Source organism: Artemia franciscana, chromosome 16 (assembly GCF_032884065.1).
Source record: "Artemia franciscana chromosome 16, ASM3288406v1, whole genome shotgun sequence".
In the NCBI taxonomy this organism is placed as follows: Eukaryota; Metazoa; Arthropoda; class Branchiopoda; order Anostraca; family Artemiidae; genus Artemia; species Artemia franciscana.
Window position 1 is genome coordinate 26301776 of NC_088878.1, and position 19196 is coordinate 26320971.

Consider the following 19196-nt stretch of genomic DNA (forward strand, 5'->3'; position numbering starts at 1 on the left):
TTAGAACTAAGTTTAATTCTAAGCCAAGCAATACTATTACACTCAAGCCAATTTGAAGCCAACTGGATTATATAACCAGATTATCTGTCAAGATAAGCAATTTAGCAAGTAAAAACAATATTACCCCTTGAGGTAAACAGATTTTAAGAATCTCAAAATAGTCATTGATAAATATTCATTAATGAAACAGTAATTAATAAAATAGTCCCAAAATAGTCATTATCCCTTTCATTGTTTTTTTGTTTTCTTACTGATGTCACCTTCAAAAATCAAGGAAAGGACAAAAAAAGGAAGGACAAAAACAAGCATTCAGATTCTAATGTCTATTGAAAGGCAACCATATATGATGCAGGGCATTTGCTATTCAAACATACCCCCTTCCCCTCTTAGCATAAAATATTCCATGAAACTCGTCAGTGATAAACAGACCGAGTGTTTCATTAAACAAACAAAAATGTATTACTGAAAAAAAAGTATTTATAAAGTTTACAAAACGACTATACATATCAAATTCTTTATTCACGTTTAGCATTAAATACAATCACAAATAAATACATCTATATTTGTAAAATAAATAAATATTACCTTAACAGTCACCCCCTGGAAAAAGAAAAAATCACAAATCATTTCGAACAGGTGCTTCAACTTCAGAATATTGCAGATTCTGTTAGAACAGAACTTACTTTCACCACATACCAATAACAATACATTTCACATGTACCCAAATTTGGAAGGTTCAGCAATAAATAACACTTTTACATTGAACATCTAAAAACAATTATAAGGACAATAAAAACAATCAACTGGGACTTCAAAATAAGAATATTGCACATTTACCTTCATTATAAATACTTTCGCCGTAGACCCATACGTGTAAATTTCAGAAATACAAAAATTTGGGGTAATAAATAATAGTAATAATACATAATAAGAATAATAAATAATAAGCATAAACTATAAATATGAAGTAATATCCGCTTACAAAATAAAACAAAGACAAAACCTTTTCATTTTTTATCTCCTTTACACAAATAAAACTTAGTCCAGTAAAACTACAAAAAGAAGGCCAAACCTCGACATTTGAGCAACAGAAATATTTTTTGAATGAAAATATTTCAGAAAAATTTGTTTAATAATAAATCCAAAATCAGCCGTGCAGAAATACCCTTTTATCAAGGAAAAGAAAGGATAAAGGGGCAAAATTTCAAATTTGAATTTTTGAAATACTTTCTGGACTGAAAGGCCGTTCCTATTAAATCAAGTCCGGGGAGACCAAAAGTGACACCAGAGTTGGAAAACTGTACAACTTAGCACCCATTTTTTTTAGAGCGCCACAAATGGTATTTTTGCCCCTTCTGACCTTTTCTAGGGTGAAAATGGGGTGCCAGGTGATGGAATTTTTCAATTCTGATGTCATTTTCAGACTCCTCGGAATTGAATAATAGGAAAAGACCTTTCAATCCAAAAAATGTTGCAGGAATTTAAATTCAAGCCCCACCCCCCTTGTCTCCTCTTTTCGCTAAAAAAGAAGTATTTCTACACGACAAATTTTGGATTATCAATATCATTCAAATGCTGGGTCAAAACCGTGAAGTGTGAGACTTTTTCAAATGAGACCCAAAACTGAGCAGGCCTAAAAACTTTAAAGAAATTTTTGTGAGACACATTTGCAAAGTTTGAGAATTTGAGTAATAAAGTGAAGCAAGTCCATTTGGCTCTGTTTTTTTCCAATGCTCCAATATAACTGGAACATTGTATTTTTTAATATGTTTATGAACTAAATTCTAACTCTTATATTAGCCAAGATATTGCAGGATTTACTTAGGTGCTATGGATATACGTGATTTCTTTTTCGTAGAAAAAGTGATATGATTGTTCTTAGTCTTGCTTAGTCATTGCCAAGGTAGTATAATCAGGAAGAGGAGGGAAAGTTACAAATACTCTTTGAACTGGAGAGGATTGGTTTGATTGAAGGATTGATGGGATTGTAGATTAGTTATTCATTTTATTGTAGCCTAATTTCCTTAACTTCCTTTAGCAAAAAATGAAGAGAAATTGCAAGGATATTAGCTACACTTGATCTTATTAAGTTTTCTCATTAATTTATTAATATATTTAATATTATATTTATATATCGTATTATATATTATCATATTTATTGTATATTATATTTTTATATATTATATATTTGCTTATATATCATATTTAGTTTACAAAATTATAACCACAAACCACCAATTCAAGTGCCATTTTATTTCAGTCACTCAAAATTTACTTCTTGGTTCAATTTATTACTCAAGTTCTGATTGAGAATTACTACATAAAATACAAGTTAGAATTCTTCCCTATTCATGTCATTACGCAGTTCAATATGTCCTTATATAACAGGGAAATCCTACTATTTCTGTTGGATGGTCTAAATTAAAAGTCTACATACTGAATATATGCATAATTCAAGATCCACTTAATAACGTGAAGAAAAAGTGAGCTCAAAGTTAAAAAAAAAAAAAATCTGTGTGACAAAAATCTATCCATTTTTCTTATGCAAAATTGGATTTGATTGTAAAATTCATCACTTTAAAAAAATAGTTTTGAATGTAAATTTAGCTCTATTCCCTTCTATAAAACAGTTTAGACTCTTTTCTTCTATTAGCGACCTAGTCTATGTTCTGAAGGTAGTCTAATGTCTCTTCGGTGGTCAGAGTTTTATGTCACCAAATATTAAAACCTTTTTACGTTGGGAAATGTTCAGGTAATTTTGTTTTGGATCAAAATGAAAAAATCGGGGCTTCAGACAGGCGAAACTGAGTTTCAAATAAGTAGAAACTTTACATAATTAATAAAAATAAATAAATAATTAAAAATAAATAAAAACAGCTATCAGCAATTTATTTCACATAGGAATTCAATAAGCCCTTTCCCCAAAAATTTTTATATGGAGAATTCAGTAAATTTCACTTTCGATCAGACATACCAGTCGAAGTCACAAAATCAAAAATGACCGCACAAATATCGCTCTTAGAAGCTAGAATTAATTCTAAGCTTGATTGAAATTATAACTTCAAAAATCAAGCCCTGGGGTACACTCTACTCACTACTTTTTTGTGCAAAAACTTATAGAAAATATACTAGTTATAAGACAATACTTCAAAACCACAAATCATACAAATATAAGGCGAATATGAATACATTTGAGACTAAAATTGCCGCAACCAAACCCAAAGGAAGAAACAGAAGTTCTATAAGAAAAAAAGTGGTTTTATCACCACTAGTGAAATAGTAGAATAAGGAGAAATAGAAGATAGGAGAAGTAGTAGAGATAGTAAAAACAGAGAATAGAAAGTAAGAGAAAAGCTGAAACAAGGATCGAAGAGATAAAAGAAATTAAAAAAAGCAAAGAAGTAGCAAATACCAGAAAATCACAAAAAAGTGCTTTCGTCATAAAAAAGAAAGTCCGTATGTGCAAACTTTTCAAATCGAAAGGAATAGTTGGAATTCTTTTTTTTACTTTTAAAAGTATAAAAACTGCATATTTAATTCCCCATTTTTAAACTAGTTATCGGTATTTTTTTCAACTAAATTTTTCGACCATTTTGGAATAGGTTTTGAAATTCATGTACTTCAAAACACTAGCAACCCTCAATAGATTTCATTTCATTAAACTAACGAGTTTAATATATAAAAAATGCTTACTTGCATATTCCGCGAAACAGTTTTTTGATTGTTATTCCTAAGCTTGGTTTTCCCGATAATGGCTCTAGGAGCAGCATTTTGACTATTCTGTTGTATTTTCTGCAGAATTCTGCAGAAAATATTGCACACACGGCATTCTTTTTTAATAAAACAATAGTAAGAACCATAAAAAAAATTCGGCCAAGTATTATGTGTTCCAAGCATATTTGTTCATGCCAAAGAAAAAATGCCTATTCCAAGTCCTTACATAGTTGAAACAGGAACACCTCTCCTCCTCCTTGATTTTAAAGAGTATATTTTTGGTATTTTATTAAAAAACAACAAATACCCCAACTCAAACCCTAGATTTAAAAATAATTTTTGGTATCTTCACAAAAAAAAGAACAAAACTTAGCCCAACATTTTACGAATTGGCGCCCATGTACAAATGCTTGGAACAGGAATACAATAAATTCCATTTGCGAGATCCCACCGTCACATGTCTAAAAACTTTCATCAATTGAGTCGTGAACTCATCAACTGATAACTCATGAAAAACTAGATCTAAATGCATTGATCAGGGAAAGGAGTGAATTCATCTATAAATCGTTTAAACTAAACTATCTTGACTTCCAACTTTTCTAACAAAATTTTCAAAAAGGAAAAATGGGTAGTTTCAACTACAATGTATCGATAAAATGAAGAATCTCGTCACAAAAGTTTTATTCAGCTAATTATCTCGTTTTCCCGATGTTTCTGATGAACATTGGTTTCCCGATGAGCACAGACAATTTTTGCGCAAATTTTTAGTAAACATTTTGGAAAAATGACGCAAGTTTGTTCTCATTAGTAAGGGTTCCTATCTAAAAACCAGCATGTGAAAAATGACTTCACAAATATAGAAGAAATATATTAAATCCAACCGTTGATGAGATTTAAAGTAACCGTAACTAGGCAGGCAATATCAACCATTGATTTACAATTTCGACAACACGACTGTTCGCAACAAACGACATCATAAGTTTGCCTTTCAATAGTCCATATGAACCTTTTCGCTTAATAATATATACATGATTCACTTTTAACCAAAAATTATTTTTTTTAATCCAAAAAAAAAGAAAATTAAGGTTATTCCATTAACCACCAAATCGGTTATTTAGGATAACAATTATAGTGATTTGCAGTGTCCACATGTAAAAAGAAGTAAGTCTTCTTTTTTCAATGATCGTTTATTTCTTTTATATATGTTATACACATTTTTTTCTGTTGTTTTTTTTATTTATAACCTTTTAATAACTTCTTCTCTTCAAATTTTTTGCTTTTAATCTTTTTAATTTTAATTTTTTTAGTTATATTTAAATTTTTTTTTAAATTTTACACTTTTAATTTTTTCAAGTAATTCTTTAGTTTGCAAAAGGCATTAAAAAGGAGAGACACTCTTCTGGAGGGGATAAAAAAAGGGGGGGGGTTGTACTACACTCTACTGAATTCACAACTGTCCCTAACGACGCTCTTACATGCATTCACTGGCAGTAATTACATACTTGAAAATAAACTAAATAAATGACTATTAAACATCTTTGGGAGACAGTGACCACTTTCTTAATAAGATATATGTCATTGTTGCCACATAAAGTATTAAAAGGAGAACACAGGTGGCTGCCAGTGCAAAGACTGAGGTACGGGTGGGACAGGATGTGCTAACAACTGCAGTGGCATCTGTAGGAACTGAAATCATCCGGGTTAAATCTAGAAATAGTTTCGGTTAATAAAGAAACGCAAATAATTATAAAAAAGAAAGACTGAAACTTTAAAACTGTATAAAGGATAACTAAGCAAGGAAAAGTAAAAAAAACTGGACACAGGTAAGAGAGGAGATTGGCGTTAGTGTCTGAAAAAACAGGGAAAAGAGAGGAAAAATAATTAATGCCATCTACATTTCCCCTGCAAAATATTCAAAACTAATCACAATATAATTTTAGTTGTATTTTTTTTTGCATTTTGTATTTTTTTTTTTTTACATTGCGTAGAGGATGAAAGAAAGAACTTTGCCAAAAGGGCATAATTGTTGTAATTATATATATTTTATAATTAGCCTATGTTCTGTTTAGTAGCCTAGTACTAATTACTTAATTATAAAGATACAGTGCCTATCCTTTAAATATAATACAAAACTATAATAGGCACTAAATATAATTAAATTGAATTTATGTTAACTCAGTATAGTTGAACATAAAAGACTAACTCTTGAGCATTAATTATTTTATAATCAATAGAAATAGTTTCGAGATAAAAGAATCTGCGTATTTACAGACAATTTCAGAAAAGTCCACATAAATTTGAACCTTTGATTGAAATTTAAAATTTTTATTAATTGAAAATAATAGCAGATTGAAATTTTTTGTTATGCTGTGCAATGTTGCCCAATCAGTGGCACCAATAATTCTTTTTATCTCGTTTAAATCCATGTTGAAAAGCCAAATACATCTCTTATTAGCGTCTTATGCTGGTTTATCAAGGATGGACGTTGCTGACGTATTTGAAAAGTATGTGTTTTGTGTCTTAATTTTTTGCAATGTAATGTTGTGAAAAACAACCAACGTGTGTATTTAATTGTATATTCCAATTATACAAAATTGGATGGATTACGGTAAATTACACGAATGCGCGTTATTTATTCAGTGTTACTACTCATTCAGTGTTTAGACGTACAAAGATGCTTGACTAAATGCCATGGCTAAAGATGCCATGGCTTTTGGAGACATTAAAAACAAGGTTATTAGTTCAAATGATAATGCGCTAAAAGACTAACAAAATTGCCATTAGACGCAACGAATATTGTATATTTCATGACATCAGTGCTTGCTGGTTATTTTTAGTCTGTTAGTGCTGATACCGTGTGACTGGGCGATTTTAGGTTATTCTCAGAATGTTCTCTGACAATAATTGCTATAACCTGATTATAGATCTAGATTTCACAGACTATGTTGCTCGACTGAAAAAAAACAGCGATGATCTATAAGATATGATCGATGATGTCTCCATGGTCTCTAAATGCATTAAAATTGATATCAGGCGATACTGAAAGCCACGAAAGTCATGGCTATCACCCATTCATTGCATTGGAAGCCATGGCTCTCACTCATTGCTGAACCTCAAAAGCCATGGCTCATTCTTCGCCTCGAAAGACACTGCTTTTTTTGTTGTTGTGAGTCTATTGATTGATTGATAGATTATGCCTATTTGTTCGATTTCGCAAACGCACGTTACAACTGATCGCAAATTTCTGGCGAAATTTGAGAAGTTTGTATACATTCTTAAACTAGCACCCGCTGCACCTTCTAGGGGACCACAAATTACTGCAAACTTTCAACATTTAAATTGCCATTTTTAAATTACGCTTGTGCACAGAATTTTATTTATAGTTAAGTACAGTTAAGTATAGTTAATTAAGTTAATTAAGTATAGTTATTTACAGTTAAGTATTTATAGTTAGTACAGACTAACAAAAAAACTTACAGGAGAGTAAAAAACCAGACTGACTTCCCAATTTTTTGTTGATATCCAATTTGGCAAGGGTATAATTTGCTATGGGACAGGGGGCAATTGCCCAATCCAGACCCAAGTTTGCCCCCCTCCATTTAAATTTAATTTCTGTAAGAACTCTTGTCAAAATTAAGATAAACCTGCATAATTCAAGTACCCAGAGAAGCAGGTCAGTTTTCTTTAGTATATCTTTGCCTTTATGGAAATATATGACTCATTTTGACTTGAGTTGGGAAAATCCGCTCCAAGTTTGCCCCCCCCCCCACAAGTATTTCTACAAAATTGCGCCCCTGCTTTAAGCATCTAAAATTATCGAGATTAATACATACCACTGGGTTTAGTTTCTTCTTCTTCTGAGAGGTGGTTCATCGTCAGCTTATTAGGCTCTTCTCCAATATCCAGCACAAGAACCTCTCGGCTTAAGGTGACATCTACATCATCTTCTCCCGAAGAAGTTGATTTTTGAGTGTGTATATGTACTTTTGATCCTGTAGATATAGAACGTCTTTTCCTTCCCCAGGCTTCGTATGAATCAGAGCCCCAAGGACATTTAGCCTTAAAAATATTCAGATTTAGAGAGTGACCTTGTATTTGTTTTCGTCTGGTTAAACATTAATTTTTTTTTATGATCGTTTTAGTCATAGATTTAAGCTCATTTTAGTTCAGTTTATTTGTATTTAGTCCTTTGTTAAAACATGAAATTAATTTTGAGCATATGCAACATCTAGTTTTTGCGAAACTGTGAGGGATAAAATGTGGTTTAGCCGATTACATAATTTTTTAGGTTTGACTTTAGAAGACAAAAGCTAAGATCAAAAATATTTTGCAAATATTTTGAGATAGCTTACGTCGAAAAAAAGAAGAAATATTTTTGAGCAATTTGAACAGTAGTTAAACAGAATTCAATAAACTACAAACAGTAAACTAAAAAACAAAATTTAATGAACTAGAAATAGTAAACTAAAGACAAAATTTAATAAGCTAGAAACAGTAAACTAAAATAAAATACTAAACGATGACGGAACTAAACAAAAATGCATCACCAAACATAATGTAACTACGTCAGCTAAAATGTGGGTACTAGCATAGAATAAAGTTAAGGAGTCGAACAAGCACACTTTCCTCGGGGGGATAGGAGGAGTGTAAAAATTAAGTTCGTAGATCGAAAAAAATCTGAATGAAAAAAGTGGACTTGGTTTAAATTGACTTTTGAAGGGCTCAACTTGAGAAGACAACGTCAACAGAGCCAAAAAAAAAATAAATAAAAAAAATAAATGGAAACTAAAGGAATGGAACCTCTATTGTAAAATACCATTAAAATTAAAATTATTTTTCTTAGAAAGTCAGCTTCTAAAATAATATTGTAATAATATCCTGTAAATAACATATTATAATAATATCCTAATAAATAATAAGATTTATTGTTTATAAATAATATATAATATCCTCATTATGAACAATATCATATATTATAAATATAAATAATGTGGTATATTTATATTATGTACAATACCCTAATTATTATAAATTATTATTATAAATAATACAGGGATATTATCAATAGTATCTTAATAATAATAAGCTCGTAATAATACCCGACATAGATTGATGACTTTCATCAATAAGTAAATTTAGATGTAAAAAGCTTATTGCACGAAAGCGGCGCCGCTTTATGATAGGCTAGAGCAGCTCTGTATATACAGGTATCAAAGAGAGAGCCCTGTCATCTCCAGATCTGTTCAATAGCAGCATACCGAAGGCCTAAGTGAAAATGACTTCCAGCTGTATCCTTAAAGATATTGAAGCACCCAAATGGGGTTTGCAGACAACCCTCTTAAATTTCAAAACTTCTGACTTTTCAAAAATCTAACTTTCAAATTTTGAAATCAGAATATGAATAAATTGGGTTGAGTTTTAATGCAATAAAATGTGAAGAGCTTTTGGAATTCTTCTTCTCAATTCGAAAACCAGCTAGTGGTGCAAACAATAATACCTTTAAAGTCGATCATATACCCGTACCTGCCGATCACTGAAATTCTAACATTGAGAAGAAAATTAGGGCTACTTCCAAAACCTGAAACTCAAAGGGGAATTTCCAAAATTATATTTATCCTCAAAGAACCTATATTCCTTGGGAGCACCTATGCAAACTAAGAGAAAAATTATTATCATCCGTACGGAAGACTTAGGTATCTGAAAACCCCATATGAACATCACATTAGAATAATTTCGAATTTATAAATTACAGAAATGGTAGGGATACACGCGTAGGGGGCTTAGGCATTTAAAGCCTGAAATCTAGATTTAGGGCATCTGCACTGTCTGAAATGTTACAGGAAACCCCGGTATGTTAAAAAAGAACAGACCATGAGAAATGAAAATAAGATGGGGATAAAAACGAATACAATAATAGGTGTTGTCTATAGAAAGATCTGATCAGATTGTTTGTCACAGAAAATATTCAAAATAACCGGTTTCCCATTTAAAACTGTAAAGTTTAGTCATTGCGATTTTTTGTTGTTGTAAAGATTTCCCAAAAATACATGGCACCATACTTTACGCAGCATACAACAAAAATTGAGGATACAACAAAAATTGAAAACGCCTCGCTCTTTACGCTAAAGTTTTTTGTTGTTTTAAGAAGTAAAGTTGTGAGAAAGAGTCAAACTTTAGCGTAAAAAGCGGGCGTTGAGGAGGGGACGACCCCTTACATATACGGAATAATTTCTGTTCGTTTTAAGTTTTAATGTCGCTCCTTACTTGCAGTTAAAAAAAACTTGTTTTTTTTTATTTAATTTCGAACAAAGTCTTGGGATTGGCGACACCAGGACTCCAACCCGTATCCCGAAGTACATTGGATTGCAATTCCGGTGTGCCATCCAATTCGGCTAGGGTGAATCAAGCTTAATGACTTCGTCACTTTTAGAGATTAAATGTAGTGATAGATCCATATTGAACAAAACAATATCAGACATTACAATGAAAGATGACACACTAAATGAGAGATTTATGATTATACTGAACAGTTTTGTCTCATTCTGTGCCCAAAAACTGCGATGTCGTTTGACAGTGTCACAACAAACCAAAAAGGGTGACACATTTATTGCATAGGTAGGAGTTTACATATTTATTGGCTCAGACTGACCGAGACAATTTCAAACGTTACATTGTATGATGAGTCACTCAATGAAAGATTTGTAATTTTACTGAAAAACCGTGTCGTATTTTGCCCCCAAAAATATGATTTACCGTGTTATACAGCAGCGCAGCATCGACCAAAAAAGTTCACACTGACCGAGACAACATCGAATTTTACATTAAATGATGAATCACTCAATGAAAGATTTGCCAATTTAGTGAAAAATTGGGTCGTATTCCCCCCCCCCCCCTACACAAAATTATGCAATTTTCCTGACGTATGAAACCAAGAAAGGAAAGGATATATTAAATGAAAAATCAAATCAAATAGGTGAGAAAACGAGGATTTTGTCAGCCAGTGGCAAAATATGAAGACGAAAAATAAGCAAATGTTTCGATAAGGACCTCCATCAAGTCGTCCTTAGTGCTAATAAAAAAAAAAAAAAATATAACCTTTCGAAGTGAACTTAACAAAAGGAGAAAAGATACTGAACAAAAGAAGAAACGATACTGAATCAAAAAAACCAGCCAGAAATAAATGAAAGAAAATTCGCCAATTGGATTGGACAAGTATTCTTTGCCTCGTAATAGACTTTACATGTCTGCAACTTCAATTTTCATTAGATATGCGGACAGGTTGTCTTAAGTTAGACTGGGCAAAAATATTGATTGAGTCTTCTGACATTAAGCTGTTATAAATTGGGCTTAAAGAAATATCTCCTGTGTCTCTATTTATAGCCAAATTTCTGTTTATATATATATTTTTTTTATCTCAATTACCATTTACAGTAAATTGCCCAATTATTATTATAAAAATTAAATAATTATTAAAATAAATAATTATTATTAAAATTGCTCAAATGTTCAGGATTTTCGAGGATATGGAGGGCCAGAGCAGGATCAAAGTTGTCATTTTTATTTTCAAATCTTAGGGACTTATCTATTGATATTTTGTGTTCATGCAATCGTTCCCCCAATTGTTGATTGGTCCTATCAATGTAAAATATCCCACGTGAACACGGGACTGTAGACACCACTACCCAGTATAGGGTTTGTTTCATCCTTTCCCGAGTTGAAAAAATCTTCAACTTTTTGTGCAGTCTTTAGAGAAACAAAAATATTTTTTTTTAATTTTTTCAAGTTTGTCGCTGAGTTAATGTGGTGAAAGCTTTGTTCTCAATTTCCGGAGTAACTGAATCAAGGGAAATAGGCTTCCTATTTTTCTTTTTTACCTTTTTTAATCGTCTATCTATGATATTTTCAATAAGGTTAATTGGGTAGCCATTGCAGAATAGAATATCTTTAAAATAATTTAATTCAGATTTTACATGAATACGTAAACAAATTTTTAGAACTTCGTCGACTAAAGAGATTATTGCCCCTCTTTTCACAGAAGGAGGGTGAGTTGACGAAAAATGTAGACACCGATCATTACGGGTTGGCTTTCTATATATAGAAAATTCAAAGCTATGATTATTTTGTACAATTAAAACATCCAAGAAAGGGAGCTTTCCTGAATCTTCTAGTTCTATTGTAAATGGAAAATTCAAATCAAAAGAGTTCAAATGTGCCAAAAAATCTTTGTGAGATTCCTGTCCATGTTCCCAAACAGAAATAATATCATTAACGAAGCGAAACCAGAGAGAGTGTTTTAAGTGGAAACTATTCAAAGCAGATTGTTCTATGAGATCCATGTAAAAATTTGCCAAATAAGGAGACAAAACAATGCCCATCGAGAGACCCATGATCTGAAGAAAATTTTTTTTCGGAATTTAAAATGCAAAGAGAACTAGGTGCGAAGACGAACAAGCGTCATTATTGTGTCAATTTCCAAGGTCTTATAACCTGATCAAGCAGAATTTTCCTCTAATTTTCTTTGTAAGGCAAGCCTGTTCACATTTATGGAAATCGAATGAAGCATACATGGAAACTGCGTCAAAACTAGATAAGATAGTTTTTTCTGTTACACTTTGGATTTTTAAATTGTCAACAAAATCTATGGAATTTTGTTGTATAAGATTTCTATGTCCTTTAATGCTTAAAAATGGTGGCTAAGAACTTTCCTACATTTGTAACTGGAGAACTACAAAATGTTACGATAGGACGTAACGGAGTATCTTTCTTATGGATTTTAGGTAGACCATAAAATCTTGGGGCTGAACAACCTTTGGGGTAGAATTTTCTGTACATTTGAGGGCTAATTAGTCTATTGTCTTTTAAAATTTCTAATTATTTAACTGCTGTGTGTTTTTATCTGTGGAATCAGTTTTTATTTCTTTGTAAGTATTTTCATTCATTAAAAAGGTATTTACTTAATTTTGATAATCTGCAGAAACCATAATCACAACTGTGTTTCCTTTGTCCGCTCTTGTAGTTACTGTATTTTTATCTCTTCTTGGTTCCTCTATCTATTCTTCTTGGTATATCTATCTCTTCTTTCTTGGTTTCATACGTCTTAGAATGTATTTATGTAATTTTTCGTGTTACACGACAGTGCCATAACAACCAAATAGGATGACAGTACAAATTCACGACAGACAGCCTTAAAACGCCTATTTACAGGTTCACACTGACCGAGACAATATCGAACTTTACATTGAATGATGAATTACTCAATGAAAGATTTGTCATTTTATTGTAAAATTGAGTCGTATGCCCCCCCTCCCAAAAAACATGCAATTTTCCGTGTTGTGCGACAGTGGAACAACAACCAAAAAGGGTGACACAGCAAATTTATGACAGACAGCCTTAGAACGCATATTTACAGGTTCACACTGACCGAGACAACATCGAACTTTAAATTACATGATGAATGACTCAACGAAAGATTTGTCAGTTTATTGAAAAATTGGGTCGTATCCCCCCTCCCTAAAAAAAAATACAATTTTTCGTGTTTTACGACAGTGCCACAACAACTAAAAGAGTGACAGTTCAGATTTACGACAGACAGCCTTAGAAGGCATATTTACAGGTTCAAACTGACAGAGACAACATCGAACGTTACATTAAATGATGAATCACTCAATGAAAGATTTGTTATTTTATTAAAAAATTGGGTCGTATGCCGCCCCTCCCTAAATATGCAATTTTCCTTAGTGCCACAACAACCAAAAAGGGTGATAGTACAAATTTACTACAGACAACCTTAGAACGCGTATTTACAGGTTCACACTGGCCAAGACAACATCGAACTTTACATGAAATGATGAATCACTCAATAAAATATTTGTCATTTTATTGAAAAATTGGGTCGTATTCCACCCCCCCCCCCAAAAAAAAGGTAATTTTATGTGTTGTACGACATGCAACAACAAACAAAAAGGGTGACAGTAAAATTTACGACAGACAAAATAAGAACAAAATTAGAAAAATTTGTCATTGCATCGAAAAATTGTGTCGTACTTCTTGCCCTCAGAACGCGATTTCTCATGTCTTGCGACAGTGCTACAATGACCAAAAGGGGTGACATTAAATAAAAATTTACTACAAATAACCCTAGAGCGCATACTTACAGGTTCACACTGACCGAGACAATATCGAACATTGCACTGAAAGATGACTCCATAAGACTCTGTAAACCTGAAGGCTTCGTAAGACGACTGTAGGTTGTTCCCATCAGGTATAAATCTTGGAAAAATTAGGGGGTCCACAGGACATCTAAAAATAGAAGCAACTTGAAATAATAAACATAAGAATGTAAACAGAGGATAAATAATCCTTTAAAGATGACAAAATAATCTACCTATTATCTGAAATATATGTAATGGTGAATAATTTTCTTTGTTGTTTCCAGTTAAGATTTCTTATTTATTAGAATCTCTATTATTGCAACCGTATCTAGGAAATTTGGTAATATCTAGTGAGACAATTTTTTTTTGTTCTTGCCCCATAATCAGGTAATGTAAGGGTGTTAATTCCTCTTTTACCGCAGCAGCAAAACGGTATGTGAATCGAGCAGTTTATTTTTGGTGCTGGGAGAGGGTTAAATACTTCCTTACATTTAAATCAATCTTTTAAGCAAGAAAAGGTGAAACTGTCACGAAAGTGGACCCACGAAAGCACCGCAACTTGCTCAAATACGAATTTTAAAGTTGTTAATCAGCGTTTTTTTAACATTTATTTTGGCAAGATATCAGAAATGGATAGTATAAAAATTTAAAAAACGCAGTTTTTTGTAGTCTTGTACTAGGGGCCATTTTTACTATACAAAATACCTCTGGAAGATGGGGGGAGCTTCATCCCTAGACAGCCTACATACAACCCTAGATAAGTCTCTCAAATGAATTACTATTGGTTTTCCTCAAAATTGAAAAAGAAAGTTCAGATAGTTTCTCTGGATAGCCATCTTGCCTTTATAAGCCTTAATTTTGAAAATGGATTGACAGAAAGGAAAAAATTTGAAACAAACAAAATAAAGTTTTAGGCCGAGAGAGAGAGAGAGAGAGAGAGAGAGAGAGAGAGAGAGAGAGAGAGAGAGAGAGAGAGAGAGAGAGAGAGAGAGAAGAATATAATGATTTTTCATCTTACCCGTCATCATCAACAATCTGGAAAGTTGTTCTAGAATCCTTAGCCATTGCAATACAACTTCTAGCAAAGATTCCGTATGGAGCTGAAATTTAGATAATAATGAAATCAAAGTAAATAATCGACGAGAAAAAGGAAAAATAAGAGAGATTATAAATAAAACCACAAGACTCTCGAAGTTTCGGAGTGAGTAGTCGAATGGCTCTATATGTACGTACTTGTTATTACTGCTTTCATTTGCTTAGACCCACCCTTAGACTTAAGCTATTATTAGACTTAATTCTTATTGTTATTCTTATTGTGTGACTTACACATTTATTGTATTAGACTTATAACTATTAATTTTAGGCTATTAGGCATAAACTTAAGCTACTAAAAGCCTAAGCTATTCAGGGTGTGCTTAGCTGGAGGTATCAGAAAGAAAAGTTAATAAACATGGATCGGAACGCCTGTAATGCCACCAGACATTGAACAGCAATACATTGACATTGACAGACATTGAAAAGCCACACTTTGATCCACCAAAGAGCTTCCAAAGAATTGGATGAGCGCAGATGAATGTACCATTAAAGTCATTATGGAAATCCTCCGTGGTATTTCTAGTTGTCGCCACGAAATTCAATGCACTATCAGTGTGGTTTCAAAAGACTGGTTAGCTGGAGGTATCAGAAAGAAAAGTTAATGAATGTGCATCGGAACGCCTGTAATGCCTCCAGACATTGAACAGTAATGCCACACTTTGATCCATCTAAAAGCTTCCAAAGACTTGGATGAGTGCAGATGAACGTACCATTAATGTTATTATAGGAATCCTCCGTGGTATTTGTAGTTTTCACCACGCAATTCAATGCACTTTCAGTGCGGTTCCAGAAGACTGGTAAAAATCATGGGAATCCAACCTTCCGGTTTGGCAACTGAATGCCACTTACGTGGGCATGATTGAAGTGACTCAAGAGAGAATCATAATTATCACCTTGGGAGAAATGATCACAGAGTCCATCAAACACTCTTTCAATAACTGTCAATGGAACAAAAGCTAAGGCTGAGATACTTTTGACAAGAATATTAAAATTGGGGTCATTTTTGAACTACTGATTGAACTTTTCTCATGATAGACTGTTAAAAATGAAAGAAACATCGAAACAACGTAGAATTTGGAAACTCCACTCAAAAAGCATTTATAACAGCTTTTTCAAAATATGTCAGAACCCTAGTGGGACTGGCTCTTGCCACCAAGTCTTTAAGTGATCGTAGCATCCCTCGGTATGCGCTTTCTGCCTTTTCAGGCAAAAGAAAATAAATGCCTGGTGAATCACGAGCCTTTGCATGGATTATATATAGCTGAAAAAAAATCCCGGGCAAAACCTTGAATGTTCCATCACCTAAAAATATTTCTGATCTTCCAAAATACTGCAACATATCTCTGTGGCCCAAAGCTACAATTTTTTAGTAATATTTTGTCCGGAATCGTAAAGGACAAGATTTTGATACAAATCTGGGACTTCAAAAGCCTTAAGCCGGGGTTCTCGAAGATATAACAATTTTTCGTCTTTCTCTACCCATGGACTCTTCTAAGGCACTCCTTGCAGGCATTCTAACAATTACGTCTTTATTTTCTATTTGAAGCTGTTCCCCTTAAAGGTTTCTGGTGGCTGAGTTTGAGGTAGTTTAGTTGAGGGTGGGTCAGTTGTTTGGTGATCAAGTTATGGTGGTTGAAGAAACGTACACCCCCGGAAAGTGTAAGATTAGTGAGGATAAGTGACGTCGTATGTAAATAGAATTCAAGATTTTAAAAAATGAGAAAACATACAAAATTACATGCAGAAAATAAAAAAGGATATTAATTGTGACACGTGCTTGATGCTGGACTTTAGCCAAGTCGTCGCACTGATAGGATCACAAAGGTGTGAATGCTCACCCTGGCTTTAATGATTAATCAATGTAGTGGGTGAGTTGATTACGTTTGAATTATATGACGGTTGAGCTATGCGGTGGTTGAGTTGATGGTGTCTGAATTTAAGGTAGTTGAGTTAATGTGTAGTTGAATTCAGGGTGGTTGAGCTGTTTTATGATCAAGTTGATGGCGTTTGAGTTGTATGGTGGCTGAATTTAAGGTAGTTTAGTTGAGGGTGGGTCAGTTGTCTGGTGGTCAAGTTATGGTGGTTGAAGAAACGTACACCCCCGGAAAGTGTAAGATCAGTGAGGATAAGTGACGTCGTATATAAATAGAATTCAAGATTTTCAAAATAAGAAAACATAAAAAATTATATGCAGAAAATAAAAAAGGATATTAATTGTGAAACATGGTAGAGCTTCAGTGACTTGTAAATAAACTGTTAAGTGCTGTGAAGTACTGTGAAGTGCGTGCACTTGATTAATATTGGTATTTGCCCAGCTTTCAATACCATTTCACTTAACTCGTTGCTGGATAAGTACTTACATTTTTCATTATCTTTTACAGTTTGTATCTGGGGAAATTAGTGTTAAACCAATAATTCGGTTAAGGGTTAAACTAGGTCAGTCAATAAATCAGCTAAGGTCGAACGTTTTGGGCTCAAAGCATTGAGTGGTGGAAAAGGAGAATATTTAATAGCCATTTCTAAATATTTAAAACATAAAGAAGAAACACTTGAAGTTATTTAGCATAGAAAACTTAAAACTTGAAGCATAAAAACTTTAAGGACAACTTAGGGTCTTAAAGTTAGGAAATCATGAAAGCTTCATCAGTGAATTCAGAAGACGGCTGCGTTATATTGAGATTCAAAAATGGTTACATCAAAAAAGAATTGCACCAATTTTGAAATAGTATGAGAGTTAAAATCTTTATTTAACCTTGAATTCTATTTTCAATCATGGCTGCCAGTACGTTGGTAGGAGCATGGTTACCCGCGTAAACAATTAATTCGTAACTCCATGATATACTGATGTATCCCGTTAGTGGAGGAAAGAAGGAGAAACACGACATATTCTCATCGTACATAGGACAGGGGAGGAGTGTGGATCTTTTTTTAAATTAAATAAAAAAAAAGATTTTTTTAACTGAAAGTAAGGAGCGACATTAAAACTTAAAACGAACAGAAATTACACCGTGTATGAAAGGGGCTGTTCCTCCCTCAACGTCCCGCTCTTTATGCTAAAGTTTTACTCTTTCTCTCAATTCTACTTTATTAAACAGTAAACAACTTTAGCGTAAAGAGCGGGACGTTGAGGGAGGAACAGCCCCTTTCATGGACAGAGTCATTTCTGTTCGTTTTAAGTTTTAATGTCGCTCCTTACTTTCAGTTAAAAAAAACTTGCTTTTTTTATTTAATTTCTGATTGTTTTCGAATTAATGCGTGTTTTTATTTTGGTTCTCCGCAAATGAATAATTAAGACGAAATTTGCGTATTAATTTTTTTTTTTTTTTTTAATGGCATTCTCTTAGTTTTGATCAAATTTTATTAGTTTGATTGGGTTTGATTTTGATCAGTTGCCCTCCAATTTTTCGGTTAGTTAAAACGGCAATTAGAATTTTAAATTTTTGACGAGCGTTTTTATTAGTAAAAATATACATAGCTTACAGATTAGCTTACGTAACGAACTTCTATATTCGTATACTTTTATTATGTATATGAGGGGGTTTGAACCCTCGTTAATACCTCACTCTTTACACTAAAGCTTTAATTTTGTCCCAATTCTTTAAGATTGACCCCTGAATCACAAAGGCTGTAGAATAAATAGTTGAAATTACTAAAAACATTTTAGCGTAAAGAGCGAGCTATTTAGGAAGAGATGGACCCCCCATATGCGTAATAACCTCTGTTCGTTTTAAGTTTTAATGCTGGTCCTTACTTTCAGTTGAAAAAACTTTTCCATATTTATTTTTTCATTATTTTTTTTAAAATAATGTAAGAAAATCCTGCACCCTTTTCATGGAGTTTCTCTTCTCCCATGACAAATTCCGCCGAGTGAAGATCCTCCCACGTAGCCCCCTCCCCTCGACCCCTCTCCCTCAGTCTGAAAAAATCCCCCTGAAAACGTCTGTACACTTCCTAATAACAATTATTAAATGTAAACAATCCTTCAAGTTAGTTACTAGCAGCACTTCCCCTGGGGACTGTGGGGGAGTAAGTCACCCCTAAAGACATAGTTATTAGGTTTTTTGATTATGTTGAACAAAATGGCTATCTCAAAATTTTGATCCGTTGATTTTGAGGAAAAAATGAGCGAGGGAGAGGGTCTACGTGCCCTAAAATTTTTTGGTCACTTAAAAAGGGCACTAGAACTTTTATTTTCCGTTAGAATGAGCCCTCTCGCAACATTATAAGACCACTTGG

The 19196-nt window shown here is 33.0% G+C and overlaps 1 protein-coding gene across 1 annotated transcript in view; it reads right to left on the bottom strand.

The window, feature by feature from the left end:
* Positions 1 to 500: 500 nt before the first annotated feature.
* Positions 501 to 19196, bottom strand: part of LOC136037285 (uncharacterized) — an 85051-nt gene continuing 66355 nt past the window's right edge. The window contains exons 13-16 of the mRNA XM_065719919.1: positions 14884 to 14965; positions 13869 to 14013; positions 7548 to 7773; positions 501 to 5421 (exon numbers count right to left, since the gene is read on the bottom strand). Of these exons, the coding sequence (XP_065575991.1) occupies positions 5243 to 5421; positions 7548 to 7773; positions 13869 to 14013; positions 14884 to 14965 (632 nt within the window). The 3' untranslated portion in view covers positions 501 to 5242. The remainder of the gene's footprint in view (positions 5422 to 7547; positions 7774 to 13868; positions 14014 to 14883; positions 14966 to 19196) is intronic.